This window comes from Psammomys obesus, unplaced genomic scaffold, assembly GCF_907164565.1.
Source record: "Psammomys obesus unplaced genomic scaffold, mPsaObe1.curated_primary_1811, whole genome shotgun sequence".
Classification (NCBI taxonomy): Eukaryota; Metazoa; Chordata; class Mammalia; order Rodentia; family Muridae; genus Psammomys; species Psammomys obesus.
Window position 1 is genome coordinate 24,402,738 of NW_026596073.1, and position 12,243 is coordinate 24,414,980.

The 12,243-nt window shown below is 38.9% G+C and overlaps 1 protein-coding gene across 9 annotated transcripts in view; it reads left to right on the plus strand.

Moving 5' to 3' along the window:
* The window catches only part of Mecom (MDS1 and EVI1 complex locus), a 549,590-nt gene that overhangs the window by 515,285 nt on the left and 22,062 nt on the right, over positions 1-12,243 (plus strand). For 5 of the 9 annotated variants that reach the window (XM_055626062.1, XM_055626056.1, XM_055626057.1 and 2 more), the window contains 3 exons: positions 3,010-4,366; positions 7,269-7,356; positions 11,901-11,927. In XM_055626062.1, the coding sequence (XP_055482037.1) occupies positions 3,010-4,366; positions 7,269-7,356; positions 11,901-11,927 (1,472 nt within the window). The remainder of the gene's footprint in view (positions 1-3,009; positions 4,367-7,268; positions 7,357-11,900; positions 11,928-12,243) is intronic. The other 4 variants (XM_055626060.1, XM_055626061.1, XM_055626064.1 and 1 more) reach the window with 3 other exon arrangements.

The following is a 12,243-nucleotide window of genomic DNA, read 5'->3' on the forward strand; positions in this document are numbered from 1 at the left end:
GAAAGAAAGAAAGAAAGAAAGAAAGAAAGAAAGAAAGAAAGAAAGAAAGAAAGAAAGAAAGAAAAACACTCATGACCCTAAAAACCTGCTTGGAAGTGCCCCAGGCATACTATATTAATTTATTTCAGACTCATCAGAAATAAATGCTGGTAAGTTTTATGTTTTGGTGAGAAGAGCAGAACAGATCATCGGAAACTCTGAATACCTATTTCACACTGTACTTATTTTTAAAAACAAAAGCCAAAAAGCCTAGACTCCATCATTCAGCACTTGCGTCTGCACTACGAACCAAGTTAAAGTAAACCACTCCACTTTCAAGTATCACAGATTGTTTTTTTTTTTTTTTTTTAAATTAGGGCTGCATCAAATACTTCCCTTGAATGCATTCGCAGCAATTACTGGTAAACTTAAATAACAGATGACTTTCTTCAAATATCAAATCTGACAACGACCCACGGAGTAATTGCAAATAATAGCCGTGCAATTTCAGAACAAAGGGGTTTAAGGATAGGAGTTGCCATGAGACTGAAAGGGTGGAGGTTCACCTATAGCTGCTATCTGTTTCTCTCTCAGAGGCCACACACCATGATCCCCCCTCCCCCGCGTGTTTATGACAACTGTCTCTTATTACAGTGAGCACAGGGTCCCTAGCACGAAGGTAATTACTCATCGCCTTTACAGCAATCTCCAGCCTTCCCAAATAGAAACCACATGCTCTAATAGACAGAATATATTCAAAATACTTCTTAATTTGTTTAGGAGGGAGAAAGATGCAACGTTAACTGCAGGCTAATTCCTTGTTACTGAGAAAATCACAGTAGAGTATAGACTTCCATATCAATTGAACCACCGACCTAGAGCCTCGGAATTGATGTCTCAGGCCAAGCCTTCAAGGGTGGTAAGCAAAGCTCCTGACTAAGGAAACATCCCGGATTCTGTGTTTCTGAGATCAGACACAGATTCGATTGTCTTGTAGCAAAAGGTGCAGGCAGACAAGTCGAGTCCATCTTCTGTTATTCCTACACACATGCTGTGGATTTCCTGAAAGCCACCCTTCCACATGAAAGAAGATCGGGGAGCAACACTTCATTTCCAAAACATTGCAGCTCCTGCATTTGCACTTGGGTTGACTACCCGTAAGACATTTTTTTCATAGTACTTTAAGTTCCACAGAATAGATTAAAAAAAAAAAACAATAAGTGTATTTGTATAATTCTAGTAATATATTATTTGATAGCTTCTTGAAATTGTTCATACGTGAATCAGCACAATACAATCATGTGGAAGTCTGATTGCCCTATCCCCTCTCCCCCCCCCCCCCCGCGATTTTATTTAGTGTGCCAAGTAATGTAAATAGTACATGTGTAGATGGAGCCTGTTTAAATGCTTTTGAACAGACTGCGCAATGTATCTGGCAGAAATCTGAAAGGAAAGCACCCCATCTTTTGTTCTGACTAAAATCCTGTGATGGTCTCTGCGGTGTGGCACAAGCTCCATTTATATTAACAAGCACACCGATGTGGATGTGCGGCAACGTTGTTCAGTTTTTATCAGCAAAAAAACAGAAATGCAATCTCTTAGCACGTCCTGTTTGTAGAGGGGGGAGGACAAAGGTCCAGTGAGTTCTGCTTGGCTGCATTCTCTAAATCTCCTTTGCATGAATTGTTTTAAAAGTTATCATGGTTTTGATTCAAGTTTTTGACTCAGCCACCCTGTGCTTAGAGTCAGTGCTCACTCGAAAGCAGTGACTGCCGAATTTTGTGTTTATTTTCTCGAAATCATTTTGTTTCAACAATTACCAGCAAAGTATATCGTATTTCCATGTGTATAAAACATGCACAGAAGCATTAAAGTAAGCTCACATATAAAGTAACTCATCCCCAGAAAAGTTAAAAAAAATATGATGCTTAGTAATTTGATATTATAATCCTGCAAGACCCAAATTGAGTAAAATCTTACTTGAAAGGGTGAAGGGTTACAAAGTTTGACCTTAACATATACTTAGAACTCTTGGCACATCTGTGAGGTGGGAGCATGCTGCTTTATTGACAAATTCTTAGGAAAATGGGATAGTACAGGATCATGCCGGCTGCTGGGTTCTCAGGATCAGAGTTTTCACAGCCCTCTCCTTGGCTTCCCGTACTTGGCCGTCACACACAGAAGTCAAGCCCTGAGATAACTGAGGAAGATCCAGCAACAAGGGAGCATGTTTCCCAAGGATGGGGGTTTCACATGCAGGAAGGTTAACACGGCCGCTGGTGTGAGGGGAAGCCAGAGGACGTGCTCATAGTTCATGGGAACCAGCAATGCAGGATGGGCTACATTCAATTTAGTTTCCTTTGCAGGCTTAAAATAGAGCCATTGTAAATTATGTCAGTCTTTCTCAAATCATGAAAATGATTGTTAAAAAGGTCTCCCGATACACAATGTGCATTGTTGTGTGGCTTTGATGTGTGAATGATGAGAGCGCATGATATAATACTAATGAAATAGTGGGAGAACAGCTACAGCCTTTCCCCACAGGGAGAGGCAATAAAGGTGAAGTTTATGGATGAGGGGGAAGGTTGTTTATCCCATCTTGATGCCTCCAATGGAGAATGTCTTAAGTGCTCTGAAGTTTTTGTGCTTAATATATCTTTAATTTTTCAGATTCTACTAATGTTAGTAATCAGGTGGGAGAAGCAATGCATTCTGGACTGTGACTTTCCCTAAATATTTAAACACACAATTATTATGCAAAATATTGTGCAGTATAGGGGGTGGAAAATATTTACATTCTCTGTGTGAAATATTTGTGCGGCTTTATAGACATTTGTCAAGTTGGATGCCTTGCTTTGGAATCTAGTAAAACGGGAGTTTTCTATGTTCAGAGCATCCAGATTGGTGACTCCCAACTTCTATTTCTGGCTTTCTAGTTGAAACTATTCTGGGTAAACCACTTGTGATACTTGCTGAATTCAGAAGCAATTGTCATAAAGCCTGAGACTCTTTTTTGTTGTTTGCACACAGGTGAGGTCTGCCATAAATCCTATACTCAGTTTTCAAACCTTTGTCGTCATAAGCGCATGCATGCTGATTGCAGAACCCAAATCAAGTGCAAAGACTGTGGACAAATGTTCAGCACTACGTCTTCCTTAAATAAACACAGGAGGTTTTGTGAGGGCAAGAACCATTTTGCGGCAGGTGGATTTTTTGGCCAAGGCATTTCACTTCCTGGAACCCCAGCTATGGATAAAACGTCCATGGTTAATATGAGTCATGCCAACCCGGGCCTGGCTGACTATTTTGGCACCAATAGGCATCCTGGTGGTCTTACCTTTCCAACAGCTCCTGGATTTTCCTTTAGCTTTCCTGGTCTGTTTCCTTCGGGCTTGTACCACAGGCCTCCTTTGATACCTGCTAGTCCTCCTGTTAAAGGACTATCAAGTACTGAACAGTCAAACAAGTGTCAAAGTCCCCTCTTGACACATCCTCAGATACTGCCAGCTACACAGGATATTTTGAAGGCACTATCTAAACACCCACCTATAGGGGACAATAAGCCAGTGGAACTGCTGCCCGAGAGGTCCTCTGAAGAGAGGCCCCTCGAGAAAATCAGTGACCAGTCAGAGAGTAGTGACCTTGATGATGTCAGTACACCAAGTGGCAGTGACCTGGAAACAACCTCGGGCTCTGATCTGGAAAGTGACCTTGAAAGTGATAAAGAGAAATGTAAAGAAAATGGTAAAATGTTCAAAGACAAAGTAAGCCCTCTGCAGAACCTGGCTTCAATAAGTAATAAGAAAGAATACAGCAATCATTCCGTTTTCTCAGCGTCTGTAGAGGAGCAGACTGCGGTGTCAGGAGCTGTGAATGATTCTATAAAGGCTATTGCGTCTATTGCTGAAAAATACTTTGGTTCCACAGGACTGGTGGGGCTGCAAGACAAAAAAGTTGGAGCATTACCTTACCCTTCCATGTTTCCCCTCCCGTTTTTTCCAGCATTCTCTCAATCAATGTACCCATTTCCTGATAGAGACTTGAGGTCGTTACCTTTGAAAATGGAACCCCAATCACCAAGTGAAGCCAAGAAACTGCACAAGGGAAGCTCTGAGTCCCCTTTTGACCTCACCACTAAGCGAAAAGATGAGAAGCCTTTGACCTCAGTCCCCTCCAAGCCTCCAGCAACACCTGCCACAAGCCAAGACCAGCCCTTGGATCTAAGTATGGGCAGTAGGAGTAGAGCCAGTGGGACAAAATCGACTGAACCTCGAAAAAACCATGTGTTTGGGGAAAAGAAAGGAAGCAATATGGAAACAAGACAGTCTTCAGATGGCTCCTTGCAGCATGCGAGACCTACTCCTTTCTTCATGGACCCCATCTATAGGTAAGGATGATGGCAGAGGACGGTGGATGAAGCAGATGTATGAAACATAGATTGTATACTATATCACTATGTCTTCTTCCATCACTTTAAAATCGCTACTACTGTTACAATTAAGCAGTGGGTGAAGTTTAATCTCACGAAACCACTTTTTCATTCAGAAATTGACAGATTAAGTTTGGACTTATTTTTTGGGATGTCTCTGAAATTGGGGGTTTTTGGAATAGGCCCACAGAATATTTTATTTTGACAACACACTTATTTCTAAACATTTTTTTTTGGGGGAGTGGAAAATATGAAAATGTCATCTTTAAAGCAAGTTGTCGAGTGGCAGAAGAAAACGGCTGCTGAAGGGTCACCGCAGATGTCTGCGCACGTGTAAACGGATTTGGGCGTCTAAAACGATCCGAGGCCTAGAATAACCCGTCTTCTCTTTATTAATCCCCTGGTATACCTTGAGTGTATAATGCTTGCATTCTCCTAAATAAATCTGTTAGAACCCTGAGTAAGTGGGTTTCATAAAGTCAGTTTCTATTTAGAATGAGTAGATTGCTATCTAATCCCATCATTATCCAGTTTCCTTTAGTATGATTAAGTATTCTATGGGTAAAGCGTACACGTTTAATAAAATGTGCTCCATGTGAAATACTGTAACAATCACCATTAAAATTATTTGTTTTTTTGAAATATTTTGTTTTTCTTTAGCCATTACATTTAATATGCATTTTACATATTACAGGAATTTTCCAATTCACTTTCTAATTCAAATTTTGAATATTCTTAAGACTTTGTGGAGCATGTGGACTTTTTGTTCAATGTACTTTTTATAATTTAATTTATTTTTTAATTAATTTATTTTTTATTAGTTACAATTTATATACTTTGTATCCCAGCTGTATCCTCCTCCCTTGGCTTCTCCCAATCCCATCCTCCCTCCCTCATCTCCTTCGATGCTCCTACCCAAGTCCACTGATAGGGGAGGTCCTCCTCTCCTTCTCTCTGTGCAGGGAATGTTATAAAAGAAGGGGGAGATAGAAAGACCAGGCAGGGATAGGACCTCCACAAGGAGAACAACAGAACCAAAAAATCTGGGCACAGGGGTCTTTTCTGAGACTGATACTCCAACCAAGGACCATTCATGGAGATAACCTAGAGCCCCTGCACAGATGTAGCCCATGGCAGCTCAGTGTGCAAGTGGGTTCCTAGTAAGGGGATCAGGGGCTGTCTCTCACATGAACACAGTGGCTGGCTCTTTGATCACCTCCCTCTAAGTGGAAAGAAGCCTTACCAGGCCACAGAGGAAGACATGTAGCCAGTCCTGATGAGACCTTATTGAATGTACTTAAGATAGGATTATTTTCATGTAGTGCCCAATATATCTTAATGAAAAGGTTTGGTGCTGTTCTTTCATTCAGTAGTACTGATGGATAGCCTCTGATTTAATCAGTGCTGGAACTAAAAGTCCCTGTCAGTCCCTTCTATATAAATTAGCTACAAAGTATTTGGGAAGTTTGCTAGTATGTGAAAGGCGATCCCCATTTCAGCAAGAATAAAAGAAGAACACAATACAAAGGGCATGATAATACAGGCCTATAATCCTTACATTCAGGAAGCTGAGGCAGGAGGATTACAAGATGAGGCCAGCCTGAGACTATGTAACAAGCCGGTCGCATCTGGGAGAAAAAGAAGACAATCTAAAATTTCCTTGTACCACCAATTTTATTTCAAGACTGAAAAAAAAAAATCTATTGCGCCATCTCCATCACCTTTGACCTTCCTCAGCTCCTGTTTGCTGCCTTCAGCTTTATGGCTACAGGCCATTTAATTTATGAAAGGGGAAGGTACCATGAAAAACTAAACCCTAAGTGTTAGTGCCATGCTGGGGATGAAGCTTAGTCTCGTAGCCTCAGATTTATCACTTGGAAGTTGGCATCTTATTGCCTACTTCAATAGGCAATTAAAATGAAATAATAATTAAAATAATACCTGTAAAGTACAGTATAAATAAAATTTCATGAACTCATAGCTAGTGTGACTCACTAGCATTTTGTTGTTGCTCTTGACACAGGTGGCCCAGAGTGGCCTTACACTCACCGTGTAGCCAATGGTGACCTTTAGTTCCTAAGCCCTCCTTTCATTTTCCACATGCTCCCTACGTCTGGCTTTCAATTATAGTTTAAAAGTGGACTTAAAAGCACTTAAAAGATAATTGCCAGGAGCTAGTAAAAATTAATTCATCTTATTTCCCTTCTCTCTATGCCTAACTGCTAATAGGATGAGGAGCATGTTTAGAGTTTTTTTTTTTCCCCCAAACCTACTTCCCACCTCCCCTTGAAGGAGAGAATATTTGTATATTTATATAGCTATGAGATCGCACATGACTTGCATATAAATGTATAAAGCTAAGCAGGTGTTGAGTATTTGCAATGGTGTCTCGCCACCTTGGAGGTTCCCTTACACTCAATGGTAGATTTGGGATAACTAGTATGGATGTTTAGATGTTTTTTTTTTTTTGTTGTTGTTGTTGTTAGAAAATGAATTAAATTAAATTAACCCTCTTTTCACCAACCATTTCAAACTCTCCAAGCATTCTTGTTCCATCTGAATTACAGAATCCGAAGTTGTAGGGACACCTGTAACTTAGTGACTTGGAGGTTTCAAACTCCTTTGCCACCTCAGTCAAGAGTAGGATTTTTCCACTATGAATCGGACTTTCTTTCCTTAAGCAACTTCTTAAGGACTTCTTTCCTAGAAGGGACTGATGTATTCTTCCCCAGCAGACGTCTTCTTGGAACTGGGTCCCCAGGAAAACTTCCATTGGCTTTGCTCTGTTGAATGACAGCCGCTGGGCTGTGATTGTGTCTCTAGACTGACTCACCTCCCAAATCTAATTTTAACTTTTCAGAGTAGAGAAAAGAAAGCTAACAGACCCGCTTGAAGCTTTGAAAGAAAAATACTTGAGACCTTCTCCAGGATTCTTGTTTCACCCACAAGTAAGTATTTTGGATTTGAGATTTCAAGCTTGTAAACTAACTTGTTGATCCCAAAAAGCAGGTGCAATGCAATGAAAGAAACTTTAAGAACACTAGGATTTCCTATGACGCTGCCATGGAAGAACACAGGAAATTCTAGCAGGAGTAAAACTCAAGCTTTTTTTTAAAGAAAAAGTCATCAACATATCTGTAAAAATAACATAGTTTGGGTGTTAAATTACTGTGTGCCTTAACCATTTATTGAGCCAAAGTGCATGCTGGAGTGAGTAGGACTCAGCTAAGGAAATAAATATTGAAGCTGTCTTTTGTGTTTAAAGTTTCCTCATACAAAGATATGGATCACACTGGAACTCGTCTCAGCCTCATGAAGGTCACTCTTGTCCTTTTAGTGCTTAGATAAAAACAGGAAATGAGTCTACCTGACAAGTTGTTACCATAGAGGGTGAAGGAATTTATCTAGACACCACTGGGCATTCCAGCGAAGGTCTGTAATTGCACAAGAATTCACCACAATACACAGAGCTATTTACTGAATGGAGTCAGGCCCATTTATCAAAATACATACAGTTTCTCTTTGCAAGGGGGCATAGTGAACAGTGCTATCTTGCTGCTTTATCTCTGCATTGTCATTCATTTAATTATTTGTTAAAACTTGCTTACATATTAATCCATAGCGACAGAATTGTATTGAGAGTGCAAACATGTCTGGCATCTGCTTATTGAACTCACATTTCATTTTGTTTTATGTTTCAATGATGCAAGCTCTCGTCTTTAAAGATACCAAAGCTTTCAGGAAAATGCCTTATAATTTAGTAAGGAAATTTGCTCTGTTGTGTGTCAAAACCATAAATGATAGTCCTCTTATTAAGCTAGTGAAAATTTCTCCAGTTTATGTAGTAAATACATTAACTTGTCTTGAGATAGGAATCTTCCCTTTTCTCTTATATCCTTACTTTTTCAATTATCTTCTGTAATACCCAAACAAGAGTGAGAGCAGAAAAAGAAACATCTCTTTTAGTTATATATAAAAACTTGTATTTGTTCCAAAATTCTCACTCTAATCTAAATTGAGAAAATATACGCTTAGGTATCCAAAGTTTCAGAAACATTCTGCCATGAATTTTATGTAGGAAGGCTAAGCAATGATACTGTTTACATAACCCCTTCATGGAAAAGACCCAAATGCTGAAGCAGTAAATGTTTATCAGTAAATATTTGATATTTATACTGACCTAAATAACCCTTACAAGGGTTCACAGGCTAATAAGCTGGAATACAATATTCCTCCTGTTTCAGATAATGGATAAAAATACAACTCTCTTGATATTTTCTTTCCTAATTATAAATAAAAGGATACATGAGTCTATATTATTAGATACATTCAATAGTAGCAATCAGATTGCTTGCATATTTTAATAATATAAAAATTCTAGTAATTAAACACTACAAAACTCAGTGCTATATGTCATAATATAATGAAGAAAAACAGGACTGGGATTTAGTGTCTTTGAGCAATTTGTTCTATCTGGCTGTTAGTTTTCTTTTTTTTTTTTTCCCTACAAAAACTCTCTGGAAGTGTTGAATTGAAGGTACCCGTGGCCTCTAAAGACAATGGTTAGCCTAGGTAAATGTGTCACTTAATAAAATGAGTTCATTTGCCAATTGTGCAATTTACACAATTGCAGGTGTGTAAGCCTGTGTTTTGTATATATGGAATTCAGGTATATTTAATAATATAATATTAAGGAATGTGTTATAGTTTAATATTCTCAAAGGTCACAAAGAATAAGAGATAAGGGATATGCCCAGTGCTCAGGGCAGATGACCCCTCCTGCAGACCCTCTCAGGAATGCTGTGGGAACACAGGAGGAGTGTATTTCATTCCTACCCACAATGTCAGGTCTTGGTGTGCAGACTGCCTGTTGCTACGCGTTGTTGTTAGGACCAAGGAATGACAACAAAAATTTGCAGTGCCTAGTACGTCCCAGAGCCTATCAATCAGAGTGGATGCCTGCCATTCTGGAGCAGGTCTCTGTGTAATGCCAACAGTGAAGGTGGTGGGCAGTGGGCTACCACAAGGGACTCTGGGGGAGAAGAGGAGGCAGGTAATAATTCAGGGTGTTCAATTCGCAAGCTATTCCCAAACTACTGAGGGTATGTGGCATTGTTTAAAGGGCTGTTCCAGCAGTTTTTATAAGCAACACTTAGTGAGTAAATTCCTGGGCTACACACGGGAGAAGCTCAGCTCTTCCTTGTTTATTGGAGACAATAAACAAGAAATTCTGTTCTTTCAGGAAACTTGCTCATGTCCCAAATGTTTTGTTTTGTCTTGATTTTGGAGTCTATCAATTCCATTATAACCTTAATAATAAAATCAGAGATTTGGGATTCAGAGTGACTGCAGCACAAGGTATTCTTATTACTTATAATTAGCAAAAGTGTTTTGGATTGGAGGAAGATTGTTTACCTCTTTATGTATAATAGGAAAACCATGGCTTTGCAAGGTAACTGAAAATTGCAAGGTTTACAGAGAGGGTGTGTTTGGTACTGTGCCTGCTCCCTGAAAGAACTGAATGGAGGCTCTTCTGAATGAATGCACAGGCATCCCATGGGGAGTACGAAATCACTGTAGTGAGCTTCTCAGGCCCTGATTTTACTTTCTAAGCCATGTTTTCCCCCATGTATCTGGGGCTTTTTGGAAAGATGGTTATTGTGCATGGCCTTACTGTGTAGATGTCATAAGCCAACACAGAAGGACTAGCCCCTGGTATCAGGACTTTCCATGATCTTACAGCTAAATAAAAGGTTGGGTAAGACCATTTGGTTCTTTACTTCCCATTGAAAATCAGAAGTTGCTGACAGTCACTGTCTGTCTCTCAGACTGTCCACACAACAGAGAGGACATCATAGTCTCATTGCTTTAGAAAATTGTAAACACATATGTCAAGTGTGAGTAGTAGCATGGCATGGCATGGAGAAGCCAAGTTTTACAACTTTTAAAACAAAGTCCCTTTACCTAACTCAAACTCTAGACAGTAATAAGTGAACAAGTCAATAGATACTTAGGAAATTTTACTGAAAGACTGTTAGGCTGTCTTACTGCTTATAGGATTACGATGTTTTAAATTATATCAAAGTATTTAGAATATGCATCCTCACATATGTCCAAGTTAAGGGATAAATCCTTAGAGTCTGAGTTTCCTCATTCACTCCTTTAAGAAGCAATTCTTGCTATCAGGCCATTAGAAGACATCGGCTTTCATTTCTTTTCATCAGATAAATAAGTTAGTTGACTAAAGGGAGTAATGAACACTGTATAAATGCTCCGTACACAGTTGAAAATTATCCATGGTACTGTAGCTTAAATTATAATATTGAAAAAGAAAGGATGGTCACAAATAGGTGGAGAGAATGAGCCACCGGGTGATATCACAGACTGTCTAGTTCCTTGGTTGCTAGTCAGGGCATTTCACATTCACATGAAGGTTCATTTAAACTGAAGTGAAAACCATTGGCGGATAAACTGCTGTAAAAGTGGCTATTATCTCCATGGTTCCATTTTTCTGCACTTTTTATGTTATTCTTCATTATATTATATTTCATGTATTATACTTCATTATTGTCACATTTTATTTTCATAATTTGACCTTTTAAATTTATATCAAAGACCTTTTACTGAAGTGCTCTCTTTCATTCACTTTCCTACATTGCTTTAGTATGCTTTTGTTACATTCTGAGGAGCTGAGAATAAGTTAAACATATTCCAAGTTATCACTCACGTACTGTTATAGAAACCACACATGTCCTTTGCCATTCACATTCTGTTTTGCTTCTGACAAGTCTTTCCTCTAGTCACGTTTCTTACTTGTCACAACACCTGTGGAAGCATGCAATGTATTTCCTAACAAAGTGATATTTTCAATCTTTGGAAGTGTGTCTAAACCATGGAGGATTTCACTGAAGACTGTGACCATAATTGTCACATAAATAACTTTAACATTTTTTATTCCTTCCTCCATGTTACTGTATTCTGAGTACCAATAACCCAAGTCCCTTACTGCTGAGCATGGAATTCCCAACAACATTATCTTTTATCATGGAATTATTCCCATTTTATGCCATACTTTCCTTACTATTGACGTGATAGAGATCCAACAGCTTAGATTATGACAGGAAATTGCTTGATGTGTAGAAATGAAAGCAGAATTTGGGACCGTAGTTTTGCAGTGAGTAATAGATAAGAAGGATGTTCTGCCTTATTATGGATTCTGTAGTGCACAGTAGGTAGTTTTCTTAGAGTGATGGTCATTCTGGTTTCAAACCAAACTTAATTCTATGATTAATTTTAACAAATAGAGGAAACTCACCAGTGCTATACATAGGTTTAATTTTCATTTCTAGAACTTTTTACTCAAGATAAAAGTTACATGAGAAGTAAAAATTAGCAGGTTAGTATTGATGCTCATTTCTGAAAGGATAGATAGATTGTAGTAAAGATCCAACACAGAAGTAATTTTCTGTTTCTGTTTCAATTTTGCTACCAGTTCCCACTACCTGACCAGAGAACATGGGTAAGTTCCTTACATTTTTGACTAAAGTAATGTAGCATTAAAAAGAGAAGAACTTGATCTGAATGCTGAGCAGACAAGAGTCTGGAGCTGTCCATAAGTTCTGAGTGGAGCACCCGGTTTTCCTGCTCTTCCAACAGCAGAATGTTCTCAATAGAACAGGCCATTTAGGAAGCTGACTCATGGAGCGATTTTATTTGATAAATCACACTCATTCCTCATAATTATGCTTTGATATGCGTGTCCTTGTACAGACTTTATGTGGGAAGTTTTGAAATGAATCTTTAAGTAGAAGCCATTATTATTTGGGGACACCATA